We start from the raw sequence: 20,476 nt of genomic DNA, 5'->3' as shown, positions 1-20,476 counted from the left end.
TGAGGGGAAGAATAGAGTAAGAAAAGAGATACCATAATAGAGGGAGCCACTGTAGGTTTAAAGATAATCTGGCACTAGGGAAATGTCCAAAGACCTACAACTAACAATCTAAGCAATAATGGAGAGGCTACGTAAAAAGCCCTTTCCCTATAATGAGACTGATGATTATCTTATAGGAAATCCTATAAGAGCCTTCATCAAGTAGCTGATGGAAAGAGAAGCAGACACCCACAGCTAAAACACATACCTGAACTCCTGGAATCCAGTTGCAGAAAGAGAGGGGTGTTGAGCAAAGGGGTCAAGACCAGGCTGGAGAAACCCACAGAAACAGCCAACCTGAACAAGAGATGCCCTTTCCCTATAATGAGACTGATGAGTATCTTATAGGAAATCCTAGAGCCTTCATCCATTAGCTGATGGAAAGAGAAGCAGACACCCACAGCTAAAACACATACTTGAACTCCTGGAATCCAGTTGCAGAAAGAGAGGGGTGTTGAGCAAAGGGGTCAAGACCAGGCTGGAGAAACCCACAGAAACAGCTGACCTGAACAGGAGGGAGTTCATGAACCCTAGTCTGATAGCTGGGAATCCAACATAGAAATGACCCAGAACCCCTGAATGTGGGTGTTAGTTTGGAGGACTGGGCAGTCTATGGGGCCTCTGGTAGAGGATCAGCATTTGTTAGGGTACTTAGTGACTTTGGGAACCTATTCCACATAGAGGGATACTTTCTCAGCCTAGATTCATAAGGGAGGGCCTTGGCCCTACTCCTGTAGTGAGATAGTCCTTCTGTGGCACTGACCACACCCATTGGGGGGTAGAACCATGGGCAGAAGTGACCTGTGGAAGGAAGTCGGAGGGAGAGCAGGGAAAAGTCTCTGTTGCTGGCGTGACTCAGACAGGAGAGGATCGGGTTGAATTTCCTGGTGTTCATCTGTCTAGGTTGTAAGTTATTTCTCCCTGAATAAACATCTATTTGGCCTATTTGTTTATTCTCATCCTTATTTAACCTCGATATATTCCAACTGATATGACAGCCTTTGAAGATTCCCCATGGAAGGACTTACCTTCCCTAGGGAGCAGAAAGGGGATGTGATATGGGTTGGTGGGTGGATGGGAGCAGGGGACTGGGATTGACTTGTAAAATCAGCTTGTTTCAAACTTAAATACAAAAAATATTATCATAAAAAAGAAATACATGTTTAAGTTAGAGTTCCTGTTACAGAGCATGTGAAATATGTTCCAAAATGGGTATTTCAATGTTAATTGGTGAATATTCATATACAAACTCTGCAGGAATATTGTATGAAAGTCAGCTATAGAGCTTCTTTCACAGTGATTCAAATCCAGAAATTGTCTCATTTAAAGAATTAACTTCAACTTAAACAAACATAAAGCAACAATAATACATTCATTCTGAAGGGACAGGGAGATAGTGTATAGGAAATTATTCAATTTCAACAAAAGATAATACATTTAACCATTGAAATGAAAATAGTTGTGTACCATTTTAAACTTCTCTAGCTAAGATTTTGGATCATAATATTTCCCAACAAGCAAACTATCCTATGTTATTTGCTTTGTTTGGAATCATCAATGCATATGGGCCATTTAAATTATGCTGGCATCTGCTAGTCCTAGGTACATCTGGGCTAACTCTAGCGCATGAATATGAGGTAAAATCAATACATAGAATCCATTTGGGAAAATTAAATACAAACATGGACAAAAAATTCATAGAAACAATTTGGGTATGTTTTCTACAATAGAAATGAAAGAAAATCATGAATGAAAAAGTGAAGTTGTGAATACATATACATATATATATTAAAAAGGAAATTTTGTTGTAAATATTAGATTACATTCAATATAACATAGAAGTAGGATTGCAAAAATCATACTACATAGAAGAAAAAGTTGGAAATTGAAAATGGTTTCTTTAATTTCAGTATTAATTTATATAATTTTCCTAAGTTGTCTTTCATGCTGAGTCATGTTATATCACAAAATGATGCTGTATATCCATACTATAATAAGAATAAGGAAATATATATGTTTGTGTATGTATATATATCAAGGAATCATCTGACCATGTGTGTTTGGCTGAACTAATCTTTTGAAGACAGCATCTGGGATAGTGAACTGCAAATGCTCCACAAAACAAACCAGTCAGAGAAGATGTGAAAGCTGCTTCAATGGCCTATGTTTTCCCAACTGCATACTTTCTATAAGAAATGTATTTTATATTGATATTAAGTAGTGACTAAATAATTGACAGCTAAAGCATACATAGGCTTGCATAAACACACACACATATAAGTAGTAAAAGAAAGAAGCATAATAGAATTACCTACACATGATAGCATCACTGATTTGAAATAAAACAGGAAGTTCTCTAGGATAAATTAATCCAACCAAACTATGTGAATTTAACCCTGGCCATGCTTACTGAACAAAGAACACATATCTAAAACATGATGTATATACTTATGTATAATTGCACATCACTGGGTTGTGAGAAGAATATAATAATTCCCTCTACTTCTTATATTCTATTTTAAAACCAAACTTTACTTCCCAAATATTCAGTGCCCAGTGCTTATTTATGTGTAATAGTACATATAGTGCATATAATGTAATCACTGCATCCACTATCCAATATGTGTAGTATCATCATTTACATTGCAGTCTGGCTGACCAATCTTCAGCAAGCTTCTCTTACTTGCACTTATTACCAAAAACAAAAACAAAAACCAAACCAAAACAAAACAACAACAACAACAAAAATCACATACATACACACAGATAAAAATATCCCCCCCAAAATCTGTTAAGGCTGTTACTGATAAGGCTGTTGTACAGATGCCAATTAAAATTGAACACAATTTCCCTTCAGAATCTTTACAAAAGCTCATTGGATTTTAAATATTATTCTTAAGGTCTAGTTTTTACTCACTGACTTGGTTTTGAATTCATTTCTTAGAAGAGAGAAGTTACTATTTTATCTGATCTGATAATAGAAACATAGCTAATGTCACAATTAAAGTTCACTACACACACACACACACACACACACACACACACACACACACACACACACACAAATTCATGATCTTCAAGTCATGAATGGGTCTGCTAAACATACATTGAATGGTTTAAGTCCAGCTATTCAGCTTTTCAATGGTTTTAAACACTGCGTAGTAACAGAGATATCCAAATCTCTCTCTTTTCCTGGCATTTTGATCATTGAACCACAAATCCTGAAATGCTTGTGTATAAATACTCTCTTCTGCTATGGTTTGTTTATTTCTATTATTTTTCTTCCTGGATAGTGGAGAACTCTTTTGAAAGAATTGTGGTATAAACATTTTAAAGATTGTTTGAAGAAAAGCAAGGTTATTCTTTGATTCCTTGTATCTATGTTAAAGTATAAGGGTGCTAGAAATCACAACAGAGGTTTTACATCCATGTCTACAATAGCAGATTATTTTTCTTTTATGTCTTATTCATGGGTATTTTTTATTGTCATATGTGAGTTTTCTACTATGAGCTTACTAGTGACAGTATATACTAGAAATCAGAATACTTCCTCACAATGAGAAATAATTCCTGGGGACCTTGAAAACTATTTCTTCACTTTTCTGTATACCAATAATCCAGAGACTATGAGAAGCCAATCACTTTTGAGCAGATGTGAATTCTATGGTCATGACATTCTTTTACAATTTGAAATGAACTAAATTAAATAAAGCTTATTTAATTTGGAAGCTTAAACTCAATTCCTTTCTTACACATTTCCACAAAATTAATATTAAAATGAAGCTCTGTGTGGTAAGAAGCTGTCCGCCAAAGGCCAACATTAAATTGCATCCTGACCATTCTTTAATTTTACTAATTTGGTCGAAATATTGTGCAGAGTATCTTCAATTAATGAATCCCACATACAATACATAAGAAGCCATTTCCTTTGTCATAGCCTTTTTTATTGCTGTTGATCATTTGTATTATATTGCCACTTATTAATTTTAATAGCTGTATTTCAACAATGAATTATTCATTTTCTATAGTTATCACCAATAAGCTATATACCTATGTAGTTTATTCATTGCCAAAACTTCTTATACTTCATTTTAAGATAAGTTCTTTCAATAAATGGGAATCTATCCTATTCTTTCCCTTTGTTTCTTGAATAATAGCAAAAAGAATAATATTTTATAATTTTCAAGATTATGATATGAATACTCTCATTCCTTATTAATTAAATATTTTCTTGTCATGTTGAATCAGTTATACAACTAAGATAATAAATGTTGAGAAATTTACTCATCTGTTGAAAGTTATTGATAAAGCACTTAAAACATATGGCTGTTCAAAAAAGGCATGAAGGAAGGATTTTAAGGCAAAATAAGAGAAATTAATTAATCCCTTATTTCTCTTTCTTTAGTTTTGTAATATCAAGATGTCAACTTTTGACACCTCCAAATATAATAAAGCATGAAGGTGTGTGTGCTGGCTAGTCATTTGTCAACTTGACATAGAACAGTCATCTAGTAAAATAGAAACTCGAATAAGGACTGGACTATATGCAAGACTGTGTGGCATTTCCTTGATGAGTAATTGGAGTGGGAGGGATAAGACCATTGTGGGTAGTGCCTCCAAGGATAGGTTCCTGCCTTTAGTTCCTGCCCTGACTTTCCTTATGGTGGACTGTAAGGAGTATGGTTTTTCTGCCCACCGCTGGTCTTGTCCAGCACCGCGCCAGCCCCAAATAATGCATAGAGTACTTAAGACAGAGCTAGCCGATAAAAAACAAGTAACTGGCCAACGACATTATATCAAATACAGAGTCTCAGTGTGTTATTTCAGGCTGGACGGCTGGGGGGACAAGACCAACAGCTTGCAGGAAAAACCATACTCCTTACAGTGGACTATGAAATGAAAGTATATGCCAAATATCCTTCCTTTTCCAAGTTGTTTATAGTCAAAATACTTTAACATAGCAACAACAATAACAACAAACAAACTATGAATGTATGTGTATGTTTTTCTTTCCAAAAAGTAAAATTTCAATAAAAATATTGAAATGTAAGACAATATATTTGGACATATCTGACAAACAACTCAAAAGATGTCTTCTTGTCTGCTATTGGCTTTTGGGTAAGTAGTCTTTGACTTTTAGAGGGAGCACTGTCAGCCCAGATGAGAAAAATCTCATTTAAATTATGTGTGCATATTTATAAACATGTTTATGTTTATTATAGGTTGTGTTGTAGGTAATTAATTAACAATAAACATCCTTATGGCTTTTCAGATATCCATACTGTTATTTTACTCTTTTTGGCTTTTTCTGTATTTATCTTTCTCCTTTATAACTGGAAGCACACCATTTTTGCCATTTCCTCATATCAGATCATATGTATTCTGCTATTCTCCTCTGTGTTACCACCAACTTCCACCAGTAATATTCTCTTTACTTTCCTGGTTTCTGAAATTAGAAGCTAGGTTCCTCACACCGGAAAAAAAAAAAAAACAAGCAATTCTGCTCTTTCTGAGTTGAATTGTCTCATTAAAACAACTTCTTCTTAGAGAGAGAGGGTGTGCAGAAAGATTGAAATATCTAGAGGATCAGGAAGTTTGCTGTGATATCATGTCTCCTAGTAATGTCAGAAGCTACGCACATATAGCCTCACCAACGTGACTGCCTCAGCATGACCTGAACAATGTAAGGTCAATAGATATGCTAAAGTTGATGGGGAAAGATCAAGAGTCCTCAATCCCAATCAAAGAGCTACAGACAACCAAGGGATGCTGAGAGTGGGAGAAATAGTCTTGCTCAAGTAAGAGCATACCCACTGGTTATCCAAGAAAAACTGGTCAGCTCTCAACCATACATGCAAGTAACAGGAGGGGAAGGGGGGAAATTGTGTAATTACATTCTTATTTCAAAAGCTAAAATATTTTTAGATTAAAATAAGAAGTAATAAAAAGGTGTATTCCAATAACATTTTATCACACTCTGAGATTTTTATGGTTAGTTTTCAATAGCAGACAAGAAGCCATCTTTTGAGTTGTTTGTCAGAAATGTGCACAGGACTCTCCCGGGACCAGAAGTCAAGTTCTTATTGCTTCAGACTCCTTGCTCTTCCCATGTAGTACCCAGAGGACCCTGAGTTGCAACTGACTGAATGCCTGCCTGCTGCAGAGTATTTTTCATATCAGAAAGCCACTGAAGCTTCCAAAGGAGGGAAACCACCTGGAGTTTACCCCTCCCCGCCTAGTGTCTATGAGCCACAATAGTGAAGCATGGCATGATAGCTGCAACGTGCAGTAATAGTGCACATACCGTGTGTAGGGCACACAAGCAGTCAATGATGGCGTTGAGGGGAAGTCAACAGGGCAAGTCCTGTTTACAAAAAAGATGATTAAGATGATTGGTTTCCTAGATTGAACCATATGAGGTCTCTGCATGAACACCTTAAGATTATTAGGTGAAGCATAAAGGCATGTAGGCATGTGATATACTGACCTTTAAAACCATTGGCTGGCTGTTTTACCACTTTTTTTTTTTGGTGTGTGTGTGTGTGTGTGTGTGTGTGTGTGTGTGTGTGTGTGTGTGTGTACTGACAGTAAATGAATTCCTGCTTGACTAGACTCCCTACTGTGTCTGATTGTCTCAGGAGGCTGGGAAACAGACAGACAGAGCCCTTACCTTTGTTGGAACCCAGATCAACCTTGGGCTAAGACCCCAGCACCTTGGCAGTAACTAAAAACTCTATGTCAATTCAATTTAAGAACTGCTTAATATGAGGGAAATCATGACTGAATGGTTGTGGAGACCTAGTCAACTAGTCAACTATCCAGAGCTAGTGACATCATAGATCTTAGAGTACAATCTATAAGCCACACTTTACTAAACCAGCATAATCTCTAATACATTCTAACTATGCTTCCTGATACACAAAGATAAGTGTGGCCCTCACCCCCTATTGAGGAAATTTCTCTGAGACTGATGGAAATCATTACAGAAAACTATAGCTAATCAAATGTGGGGATGTAGAGCCCAGTCCCAGTGGATATGATTCTCTCTTATAAGGGTGAAGTTTTTTTTTTTTTTATGTAATCCAACTATGTGTGAGGAATATCCATAAAACAGATATTATTACTGTAGGATCATTCATTTACTGTAACAATGAGAGTTTAAGAAACAGAAAATATACTTTAACTTTGGTGAGAATTCTAGAAACCATCTTGATGGGGCTTTTCGTACAGTTTTAACCATTTTATTGAGTTTAAGGGAAAGCATCACAGCATGGTAGAAGACTATTCTATAGAAAGTCTGAAAAATGCCCCTTTAAGGTTGTCTGTCAACCTAAATACACTTTTGCCATGTTTAGGTAGACCCTTCCTAAGGATTCATGATTAGCAGTAATTCAAGAGAGCTTATCATTCATGATCTTCACACACAAAACACTAACATGGCAGTATGGGTATGAGAGTTCCAGACACTTTCATATCACAGAAGACACAGGCAGTAATTAGAGTACTAATAAGCACTGCACATGGAATGGAAGTTATATTTAAAACATAGGAATTCTTCAAGGAATACATAAATATCCCTTCTAAAATTTCATAATTAAATAGAAGAGGACTAATTTACAATAAATTTCATTTACAAATATTAGTAGTTTCAGTTATAACAAAACATTAAGCTTAAATAAAACTCTTCTATTTATTGCTGATATGTGAAAGTAACTTTCTAAAAAAATTAAGAAAAAGTTTATAATGAAGAAAGGTAATTCAGATGGCAGAATGGCTGATCTTCTGAAGAGCTATTGCTCACTATTTATAAACTGCATATTAAAAGGCAATTAAATGAATTATTACAGAAACCTCATTTAAGGATGAAAATTGCTCCATATGTCATCAGGTAAAAAATCAACATATACATTATTTTGTACAAATATCAATCATACTTCAAACTATACACTACCCAGCACCCATGCTAACAGTGTGCAGTGAATAGATTATACCCTCTTAAGTAGAAAACATGGAAACATAGTCACATTCTGGAAGTCTTTCCTTGCACAATGTCAGAAAAATTGTCAATTTATTTTTTCTTGGAGAGTCTTGATATGTTTGACATGACAAAAATTAGGGTATCCAGTTGAAGAACTAGTCTCAGAATTTACAGAAAATATCTATCAGGAGAATGAATCGGTACCAGTGTGCAGGAGCCTTTAAGAAGACATGTTATACAAAGTGATGCCTGGAGATTTGCTATGAAATTTGCATCTCTAGCTGTGTAAGTGTGCTTTTCATTTTATTTTTCTAAAGAAATTTGCCTTTAGCCATTCCTTTATGTGTGTATTTCTATAGAATGCCTATGTGCCTGAATTGTTATTTGTGTGTACAATATTTTTCAGTACTCTACTTATATTCAGATAATTTTTAGGGTGAATTGGATAATTATATTTTCAAAATATTTTATAGCCACATGTCAAAATTAGTTTATCATTTTTAATACTAAACAAGGCAACAGACATTGTTCATGGTTTATTCACACTGGGTAATTTCAAGGACATGTGTTATTATTATATATATATTAAGGACATATATTAATATTATAATGTGTTTTAAAAGGTTGAACTTTGATGAATTATATTGGAAACCTTAATGATAATTGTGAGGGTTGCACTTGTTATTCAATGACAAAACGCTTGCCTAATATGCCTGAGTTAATTTGATACCTAGTACAGAAAAATTATTTGAGATTTTATATATATATATATATATATATATATATATCAATTGTCTTTTTATACTAAATATCAAATATATACCATATATACATATAAATGCATTACTTGAATTTCACTTGAAATAATTCTATCCATACAATAAGTCATTATGAATTATCTCCTACACATCAGTATTATTATATTTTATTTGGTACTGGAGTATAAGCTGAGAAAGTAAACAGACAGCAATTTCAATACACCATTTCAATATAACAATCTATCACATGATTCCAATTTCAAAATTGCTCTATATTTTTACTGAAAAGCTTTATATTTTATTGAAGCATGGTAAAAGTAGCAGCCTTATTTCAATTATTTTACTTCTTCATTTTCTCGTTGCTGGTAACCAACCTGATTTGAAAGCATTAAGTAGAAATTCCAATTCTTAAATAGCTATGGGATGTTGAGCTGCCACACTCTATAGTGCCCAGCATATGAGTCATCTCATTGTTGAGTGTATCTATGCTGTATATGCTACCTGCCCATTAACCATTGAACAGCCATGTTGATTATGTAACCTATCACTATGTTGAAATGACTTTGTTCAAAATTTATTTTACTTCTCAATTGCACACAAACACAAGAGTAATGATGAAAAAGAATCACCAAAGCCCGAACAAAGATGGAATTAATTTAGTTCCTTACAGATTGACAGTACCGCAAAGCATATTGGGAAAACAAACAAATAAAAAAATGTCTATATGATTCAGTGTGATCTATGTTTTCAGGCCTCCATGGGGGTATTGTGAGACTTGTAAATAGGAGAGATCCTGGATCAGATACTGGTAGTGCATAGCTAACAGCTAAGTCTTTGTACAGAAAGCAACACCCAAAGCTAAGCTGAAGGATCTCTCTTGTGCCATAGCTGATGCTTTTTTCTTTTCTCTAGGAAGAGAGTAAGTTTATAACAGAACAGCAAGAGACAGATGGTGTTAAGTTTGAGGAAATTAAAATGTGTGGCAAAAGATAAATGAGGACAAATCAGGGAAAGATTTTTAGCTATATTAGGCATTTATATTTCATTCTCAGGCCTAGAGAGATCAACTGAAAAATTTTCAGCAAGAGTGAAAGAAAACTGTATTTGCATTTTAGAATACACACATGAACATGCCTCCCACTCATGCTCACCCCTTATGATTAGAAAAAACAGAATATTTTTAAAGCACAGGAATAGTAACTCGGAAGACTGGTAATGAGCTTCAGGATAAAAGAAATATGGGTGGCAGTTCCACTCAGGATGTGACAGTAGGATTACAAGAATGGTAATAATTGACAATTCTAGTGCCTAAAATCACTGATACTTGGTAAATCAGTTAATCCAAGCCTGTGGGGTTGGTAAGAGACACATTAGTGAGATGGTAACTGATAGATAAAGGGTGGTATTAGGAGAGAACACTTAGCAACTTCAGCAAAGAGGAAAACAATGTTTGGTGTCATGTCAGTCAATTTAAAAATGAATTCTATGACAAATGCTGCCTTCGAAGCATGAAGAGGGCTGGTGCTAGAGCCCCTGTGAGGCTTCAGGGGTGCATGACACATAATCAGTTATTACATTGATGATTTAATGTAGTGAGAAGTGCTACAGGTTAGATAAGAACGACAGGTTGGATGACATAGAAGTATACAGTAAACAAGTGCCTGCTTTAAAAACTCGTAACAAACATTACCTGTAATAAAAGAGTCAAGTTAAACTTAAGGCAGCTATAAGCCAGGTGTTGGTGGCTTACTTGTTTAGTCCCAGCATTCACGAGGCAGAGGTAAGTGGATCTCTGTGAGTTTGAGGCCAGCCTGGTCTACAGAGCAAGTTCCAGGACAGGCTCCAAAACAAGACAGAGAAACCCTGTCTCAAAAAAAAAAAAAAAAAAAAAAAAAATCTAAAAAAGAAAAAATTTAAGGCACCTATAGAAAATTATTGATTATTACTAATTGTTGGAATATAATATTCTAAAATACAGTGACAAAACTGAAAAAGATTATTGGAAACTTTAGATGACTGGATAAGGGTTAGTATTTGATTTGTTGTTTTAAGTGTATTTACGGTATGTGGATATTCCATGGTTTGTCACAGTTTTTTAAACTTAATAATAAATGTAAAATTCAAGTGGAGCTCATACATAGGAAAGAAACTAACCTCATTATGAAATTGAGTCATCATATTTTTGTTGTCACAGCAGTTATTAACATAACTACCTATGCATAAAGGTATCCCAAAAATAAAGGTATTTCAAGAGGACTATTTATAAAAGAATCAGATGTAACATTACTTTAATTCAAAGTGACTAACAGACTTTGTAGAATCCTTATTTCTTTCATAATTTAATTGTATGGGAGAGTGTAATCAAATTGTCCCATTGTTTTGCAACGACTGGTAAAGAGATGCTTAGTCATGAGTCATGGCACTATGAGACTCCGTGCAGGTCAGTGGCGTGATTCCAGTGTTTTCAGATTCTGATGTTAATTGTCAATATTAAATAAAATATGAAACATCAGAAGGGATAAAACTTGGCAAGCAGATTGTCTCAAACTTGATCAGGCAAACTACAAATCTGATCAGGTATGTACAGTGTAATCTGGTATAGTTTACCCAGCCAGTTTGTTCATGGTCTGCATCTATATATCAATGCTGAATGAATACAGGCCAAAGATATGGTTTCATAAGTTATTTCTGTTTTCCTGGATTAGAAAAGGCAAATATGAAAGCATATTTAAAGCAGTGTAAAGTAATTCGACTAGCCACTAAGACAAAGTCTCTACAGAACGGGAGTGGTAGACTAGGAAACATTACCTGCAACCACTGTGATTGGTCATTGTGGCCGGAGGTCCAGGCATTTACTTTGCCTTGCTTGTCCAGCCGGGCTTTCCTTGATTCCCAAGTGAACATGTCCATGTTGAGTGTCCTGAAGACGCTGGAGGCAGTAATCTGGTAGTCTTGTATATGCCCTGATTTCATCCCCAAAGGTTCTGAACAGCCTGGTAGAAGGAGAAGAACTCCATGAAGTAAACAATTGATCATCCTGGACCTTTTCCTGGTTTATTTCTGAGTAGCAAGAGAAGACTGAACATAATACTATTCATTCCCCCAAAGAGAGGCCATCTAAATTCAAAAGAGGAGCTATAATCAGAAATAAATCTGGAATAAAATATAAAAACAAGATAGCCAATTCAAGCTATTTTATCTGAATACATTTTGGAAAATTGAAAACAAGACAGACAATTCAGAATACTTTTCTATGATAGATGATTTTGCAAAATGAAAACATTGCCAAAATGCTCTCTTCTGTCTCATTACTGGGAGCCTCATGACTGTTCCCTAGTTTTCCACAATTTTATTGTATCTTGGAGGATGGGGCATTTTTCTCATAAAGTATATTTGGTTTTCTTTTATTTGTTTTCATAATATCACCAATGAAATTTCCCCTAGCACAGAGTCATTTTTATAAATTGTTCCATAGCAATATTCTAAACTGGACAATGTTTTATTGTCTAAGAAATATGCACAACTCTTACAGTTTAGAGACAGGGTCTCTCAGTGTAGCCAAGTTGGCCTTGTACTCTAGCCATCCTAACCCCATCTATGAGTGCTGGATGGTATAGATAGATATGGCTTCCTGTAGGAGGGAGGAAGATACTATTTACCTAGTATATTACCACGTGTCAGGCATTATACAGCTATGGAATTTAGGAAATTGAGTAAAACAACAAGAATATGAAAAACAACCTCTAACTAAAACCATTCATTATTTCCACAAATTCTCATTTTCAAACTAAATAACATTTAATACATTTTTTGGTCTTCTTATTATTATGTAATTTTTTCTTATTTTACATATCAATTCCAGTTCTTTCTCCCTCCCATTCTCCAATGGTCCCTACTGACTCCCCACACATATCATCCCCTATCCATTCCCCAGGGATATTGAGGCCTTCCATGAGGGATCATCAAAATCTGTCAAGTCATTTGGGGTAAGTCCTAAGCCCTTCCCTGTGTCTCTTGGCTAAGGGAATATCCCTCCCTGGGAAATTGGCTCCTGAAGTCGGGTTGTGCACCTAGGATACATCCTGGTTCCACTGCCAGAGGCTCCACAGACTGCCTAGGCCTTCTAACTGAGACCCACGTTCAGGAGGTCCAGGTCAGTCTTTGCTAGTTTCCCAGATTATCAATTTTACCACATGTATTTCCAATTTTGATATGCTATGATTTTGGGTTGTATGGTATTAAAAATGTTGTGTACTTATGTGGGTATGCTAAAAAAAACTTGCTAGATTTCTGTAGGAGACATGCATCTATCTTTATGTCCTTTGGTGATTAAGACTTGGCCAGATGAAATAGATTGTTAAAGGGCAAAGGAAAAAGCATAAACTTCCCCAGCACAATGCCTTCCTTCCTTCATACTCTACTGGTCTTCATTTCACTGGATGTGTGGTCTTATACCTATTATTCTTTCATTTCAGTGTTCAAATCTCCAAAATGAAGATTGCAATAGAATCCACCTTGGGCAGATATCTTTGGAAATTAGTTGATAAAATACCAAGTATTTAGAAATATTACTGGCACAGTCAGTACTGAGTAAGAATGAGCTCTTTTATTATTTCCATAAAACTCACTTCAACAGAAAGCAGTATTAAGTCTCCAAGTATCAACATTTCAGTGACTACAATTTAGCATCCTATAGCTGGGCACTGTTGCTCAGTGTAGAGCGTTTTATGTGTGGCATCTTAGAGACAAAACATAGAACGTTCCACTGATAGTAACTGATTTCAGCTAATTGCTATCTGAACTAGTCGATCTGAATGATGTCTTTCCTCTTGAAGCTGATGCTCCTCTGTGTAGTCTGTTCTTCCATCTTTACTTGAACAACATAGCAAATGAAGGCATGGAAGGCTGTTTTCTTAACCAGAATCATATTGAGGAGACTTGCATCTTAAACCCAATGGTAAAGAAGCTTAAAAGCCAACATGTAAGCTCTGAGGGAAAAACAATTCATAGTCCTAGCAGCGCCCAAAATTCTAGAAAGTTCTAATAATCATAATGGCATGATATTTATCTTCAGGCAATCCCAAAGTAGTGTACACTGTCTTCATGACTTATGAATTCTTTTATTTGTATCCTGACCTTGGCCCCTGCTACAGACCAATCATTGCAAAATTTTGTTTAGTTTGCAGAAGACATGAAATAGAACATCATTTCTGGGTGAATTTTTCTTTTCTTATTAAATTTCTATAAATTGGATAGATAAGTCATGCCTTTAACAATTTCTTTTTAATCACAAAATTCATTTCATATCCATTATGTTTTCCAGTACATAGCTAATAAATAGAGCTTTAAATAATTATTATTCTTTAAAAATAATAATTAATTAAAGAATGGGTGAATGAGTTTTAGTCTTCCAACTGTGATTAGGCTCTATTTCCTTCCAAACATCCCCAGTCATCTTTCATACAATTTAAAAGATGTTCTAGATAATACTGAAGATCTACAACTGTTGAAAATAATAAGGGAGACTTGGACTTTACAGTATTGCACACACTGAGTGAAATATTATAAAATATTTTGTCAATGTTTATTTTGAAGAATCACAGGTAAATTATTTAGCAATGGGCTTTATATAACTCATAAATTTCCTGTCTCATTCATGTGTTTTTGTGAATACAAATTAATTACCTCTTTTACCAGTATGAATAGACATAAAAAATAAAGTATTGCATAAGCACTGATTATTTCTATGGTGAAACACTCTCCAGTCTTTAAAGTCAGTCAGTAAGAGATACTGCTATCTGCACCCAATTTTAAAATCAATTTGTAGGATTGGGAGTGAGAGAACTACTTCCTTTTCAGAAAATAAAGTCTGTATAGTGTCAGTTGTAACCGCTTGTCAAGCTTGCAAGCAAAATATATTTACACCTTAAGGGTGTAAGTGTGTCATGTATGAGAAGCTGGCCCTCATGAATCACAGGATTGAAGAAGTGGGGAAGGTGATGTAAAGCAAAAAAGAAAAAAAAAAAAAAAAAAAAAAAAGAAAGAAAGAAAAACCCACAGGGCTTGCTGCAAACATCATCATACTGTGGTTTCCTCCTGATTGCTTTATGATGAATGGCTTAGGGATGACACTGTTCTCTGGTGATAAAGTGTCATGCAATACAAACAATCTGTAGCAATAATTCTGCTCACATATCGTAACAATCAATAATATGGTCCAAATAATTAAAAAATACATCTCTGAAGATAATGAATGGCAGTGAACATCTTTCTCTATCATCAACAACACTGATATAGATTATGGACATGTGATTCTTAAAGTAGGTTCGCTCATATAGCAAATTTACTCTGATTTCTTTCTATGAATGGGCTGGTAAAGAATACTCCTTTTTAATAACCTCTTCTATTTGCTTACAATCATTTCCTTGGTTTTTCTCCTCTAGGAAAGGATTCTAGTAGGGAAAAAAATCACAGTTCATGGGGTCAGAGGAGTTACAGGATGGCAAGAGAGAAAGAGGGAGAGAGAGAGAAAAAGAGAGAGAAATAAACATCAATTAAACACAAGTATAAAATTTTCAAAGGACTAAGTTAATTTTTTATAGTGGCTGTATTCTTTCAAATTTGGTAAGAAGTTTCCCTGTTTGGGGCATTATACTAAAACCTGACACAAGTGAACTTTCCAATTGATTCACAGTTGTTTGAACATAAGAAATCTTTTATCACCTTCCCAAGATAGGTTAAGTTTATATGCATGAAATACAGTAACAGCTCTCTAAAACATAATTGAGTGAATAAGCAGAAATGATGTTCTATTTAATTCAGAATATAATTACAAATATAAAATTGGATCCAGACACAATATTTTTTTGGTTTTATCTTGTATGGATGATCCTTCAGGAGAATTATTTAGCTCTATGTTCTTTGATGTATTACCCTTGAGCTTATATAATAAGCAGGTTGCTAGTTGAGAATGCTACAAGAATGAATTTATAGTAGTACTCTTGGTGTTGAAGTATTGTTCCCTAGAGAGGGATGACAAATTTACATGTTTCATAGAACCAAAAAAGAAAGCACCAAGTTTAAAGATAAAAGTTACTTTCTTTGGAACTTACAGCCTAAATTTGCACAATTTATGAGGTCAAGCAGATTGTATTTTTAAATTGAACTTTCATTACTAAATATAAATCATATTTACAACCAAAATCAATGGAGCACATCTTTTGACAACAGATTCTCATGAGAATTTCTGGTATTCTATTTGATTACTTGACACTGTACTATTTCTGTAGGGTGGCTTACAACTTTATTTGACACATAAACAGCATGAATTTTCTCATTGAACCATGCCCTACATATATTCTAGAATAAATAAACTTCTGTGAGTGCTGCAAACCTAGATATTAGTAGCTAAGCACATACTGAGATGCTTTCTGTTCTCACTAAAGACAGTTCCATGATAGAAAACAGGAGACTTACCTGAGAGCTCACAGCCAAGCAGCTCCATCCTTAATGTACAGTGCCTCCGACAAATTTGGGGATAGAGTCTGACATACTGAGCTTTGATTGGGGGTGTGAAAGAGTTTGCATAGGGTGTGTTGTTATCAACATTTCCACGGAACACCTGTGTAAAGACATACAGTATTTTAAAAGCTGGGCATGACAGCTCATGCCTGCAATACCAGTATTATGGAAGTTGAGACAGCAGAATAACCATGAGACAGGAGGATCACCATGAGTTCAAAGTCAGCTTAGACTACATAGTGAGACTGTTACCCATATGTATGCCCATATATGAATATATGTATATATGTGTGTGTGCCTGAAGATGTTTATATATATACACTCAATAGATTTTAAACTATATTTTGTACATGTGAAAATACATTCAACACAATTCCTAAAAGATTATAATAAAGTAAAACTGAGAATTATGAAGCACTTTGTCATCAACAGTAAATAAAGTCACTTGTAAATAAAACACTGCGTACTATGACATGATCATACTTACCTGACTAATTTTTAAGTTTTTGTAAGGATTTGTTTATTTAATTTGATGAGTATGAGTGTTTTGCCTGCATGTATGTATAGGCATAATGTGTGTGTCTTGTATCCACCAAGGTTAGACAAAGACATCTAATCCCTTGAAACTGTAGATAAGTAGATTGTTGTAAGCTATAGTGTAGGTGCTGGGAACCTAACTATAGTCCTCCACAAGAGCTGTAAGTGCTCTTAACTGTTGAGCTATCTCTCCAGCCCTCTCTTCTACCACTTCAAAGGCCAGGACTGCAGAGCCAGAGGAAGTCATTCTTCCTGTCTCTGTCTCTATCTCCCTCTTTCTTTCCACCTCTCTCTACATGTATATACATATATAACCATATGTCATCTGTTTATCACCTATATCATCTGTCTTTTTTGTCTGTCTGTCAATCACATCTCTCTTAAAAATTAGCACCCTAAATCCTTCAAGTTAGTCTGAGGTTATCCACTTGAAAATCAATAGATTTTTCTGGTAAACACCATTTCTTCTGTTCATCTTACCCAGACTTTTGATGTTATTTAAAAATGAATTCACTTAAAGTTCTGAACACCAAAGGAAAAGAAGATATTAGATGCCATACTCATTTCTTTCATAAAAATTTCTTCTGATCAGTAATAGATACATTTCCAAAATGCAACACATGCACAAATATACATCTTTTCATGTAGTGCTCTTGTTTTTAACATAGTAGATTATTTGACCAAGGAGAAGGCCATCTGTGAAAGCTAGGAGAATGGATTGAAAAGCTTGTTGTCCTTAAGGCAGCTCACTTATTTTGATCAACATTTGCTAACTTTTTGACAAGTATTTATAGGAGAATCAATTAAAATCTGGGGAAATCTTCAGTGGCAGATGTTAGAAATTCCCAGCTTAGGGAAGCCCTGCCCCATCTATCTGATTAAATCTGAAAAGCTGCAGAAATATATTTTAATAGAAGCCTCTAGCGAATGCTCAGGTGTCAATTGATAACATGTAGTCATCATGGAATTTTAATTAAATTCTGTAGGATGAGTAAAGTCTTACCATGTCTTCATTGGTGCCTTTCACTTTGTACATTGCCCAGGTCTTCCCATCGTTGCTATAGGCAATTTTGTAGGATTTTATGTATTCTGGGCTTCCAATCCTTTTGGCTCCTTGGGTAATAACACCAGTAACTCTCATTTTTCTTTGCAAATTTATCTAAGGAAACAAGCATAATGAAAATCTCTTTCATTGCTTTCAGGATTGCAATATGGGCAATATTGATGATGGGAATTGGATTTTACTTATCTTTGTATTAGCACTTTATATGAAGTGTTAATAAATATTTGGTATTTTTCATGCAAATATAACAAACTGATATATTAAGTTCAAATTCAAAATATATTCTAACGATGGGCTCTAAAAAATTTATTGCATGTTCCATGTCTCACTAAAATGTAAGATCAGAAAGTGTGGTTGCCTATACTATGTACATATGATGGAAACACAGCTTTTCATTAAAGTAAATCTGTGTCATCAATGTGAAACTCTGTTGTCAATATGTTTGGTAGTGTATCTCTCTGATGGAGGACTCCAGAGTTTCCATCATAAATTAAACATAGAGAGCCCATAGAAATGTTGAATGTTAGAAGGAGAAAAGCTAAAAACAGATATGATGTCAGAACTAATCACAAGCATCTTTGATTTCTTGCGCTTTGTCCTTTCATCTCTGCTATGGTGTGTAAAATGTCATGCAGTAGGGAGCTTTAGAGATTCAAAAAACTATTGCTTTTCTCTTTCTTTCATCACAGGGCAACTTTATAGTTAATATATTCTCTCCATTGTACATCTATGTTTGCTGCAGAAATCACAGATAGCTGCATTCTAAAACTATTACTCTGTCATTCAAACATAGGGTACTTTTTGGCTCTCACTGTACAATCATTAAATTGTGTGATGGAAACATGCTTTATCCACATAGAATAAACATCATTTACCTTCATTATATTCATACATGTATACTTCTGAGAAAGTTACTGTTTTAGATAAATTGCTGTAAAGCACTATTCTCTTTTACCAATACAAAGTGAGTGATTTAAATGTCTTTTACAGTTATATTAGTTACCAATTCAGGAACATTTCCTCCCCCCCAAAAAAAAAACAGTCATCAAAGATTCAGAAGCTTTTGAATACGTTTTTCCATGGTCTGAAGAGCCTTTGAAATCAGCATTTAAATCATAGAGGCTGCAAAAGAAGATGCCAGAGGCACTATAGCCCAGTCCCTCAATGCCACAGGGTTTCCCTATTCTCTGAACTTCATGTGAGTAGGGCCAACTTCTGCAAGTCTCAGCCTGAACTTTTGCTGTACATTGACACAGAGAAGGGTTAGTCCCTGCCTCACTGTGCTGAGCAGAGCTGCCCCATCTTTGAGTCAAATTGAACATTGCTAGTCTTCAGATGATCTAGATCCTAAGGCCCACTGTCTCTATCCCAGATTGACCTCCTAAACAGTGCTTCTGTTATAAAACTGTCAGTAATACCATGGTCTTCAACGACCCTGTGTGGATTGACTCATACATTCAATTTTGTTTTTCATTGTGTGTCAGACATCACCGTGATTATAGATGTGAAAGTATTCTCGGCTCCATTCTTGTTACCAGGCTCAGAAAATGAACACAGTCCCAAATGTAAAGTGTACTTACTACATTTAGTACTTTTGTACATTTGTTTCGGTCCTCTGGTGGTTGCATGTGGTATTTGTACTGTATGCTTTATACTAGGTAAACCCTGGTAGACATTTTCATTATGTTAGTAAATCTGCATGTTGCTATGCAACCAATTTGCCTATGAACCCTTTTCCTCTCTTCATTTCACTCTGGGGTATCTTCAGAGCCTGAACCTTCTCCATACATGGAACATAAACAGTGGGCACTTTGAATTACATTTCCTCCCATTCTGGAAGCCAGCCCTTTTTTAAAAACACATCTCACACTGCTGAGAATTCCTTTTTCAATTATGTTTTATCTCATTTCAATTATCTTGTTTATGCCTCTTGTAGACAGCCAAATTATCTCAGCTAGAAATTTGGCTGATGAGCTATACAGCAATTTTCTAAAGCTTAAGTGGGAAAAGCGTAGCAAAATTATACAATAAAAATCTGAATTCATTTTTCTCCATATTAACAGAAATTGTTTTAAAAAGGTTCATATTTTCTTCAATATTTAACAAAATCTGGGTATATATTCTAAGAATGCAGAAACCCAGTTTGTAAACATTACCTCACTTGAACTGTCCTTATAAGCAAACACCTGCAATTAAACATCAGCCATGTTTTCATTAAATACTAAAGCGGACAAAACTTTTCAAAGTCATGTTTGTAGTTATTCTAGGGTTACACTGGGCTTCAGAATACTGATAAACATATTGCTGAATTATTATGCTTAGAAAAACAGTGATTCAACATAAGCAAGAATTTCATGTTCATGATGGTACTTAAATTTGGAATCTAAGTTTCTGTAGAAATAAAAAGTTGGTCTTGGAGGCAAATTAAGCATGACTTCAGAGGCATTGCTACTATAAAAAGTTGCTGCAAGTAGACCTGGCTCATCCCATTACTGTGTTTAGTTGCTGTCAGGCAACTAGCTAAAGCTTACCTTAGATATACCTTGCTTTGTGGATCACAGTGGGCCCTATATTAACTGT

The 20,476-nt window shown here is 35.0% G+C and overlaps 1 protein-coding gene across 1 annotated transcript in view; it reads right to left on the bottom strand.

Moving 5' to 3' along the window:
- Positions 1 to 20,476, bottom strand: part of Edil3 (EGF like repeats and discoidin domains 3) — a 280,901-nt gene that overhangs the window by 89,581 nt on the left and 170,844 nt on the right. The window contains exons 6-8 of the mRNA XM_051182916.1: positions 17,837 to 17,992; positions 16,252 to 16,396; positions 11,584 to 11,768 (exon numbers count right to left, since the gene is read on the bottom strand). Of these exons, the coding sequence (XP_051038873.1) occupies positions 11,584 to 11,768; positions 16,252 to 16,396; positions 17,837 to 17,992 (486 nt within the window). The remainder of the gene's footprint in view (positions 1 to 11,583; positions 11,769 to 16,251; positions 16,397 to 17,836; positions 17,993 to 20,476) is intronic.

The sequence above is a fragment of the Phodopus roborovskii genome, unplaced genomic scaffold, assembly GCF_943737965.1.
Source record: "Phodopus roborovskii unplaced genomic scaffold, PHOROB, whole genome shotgun sequence".
NCBI lineage: Eukaryota > Metazoa > Chordata > Mammalia > Rodentia > Cricetidae > Phodopus > Phodopus roborovskii.
The sequence above is the reverse complement of the archived record's forward strand: the minus strand, read 5'-3'. Positions and strand labels throughout refer to the sequence as shown.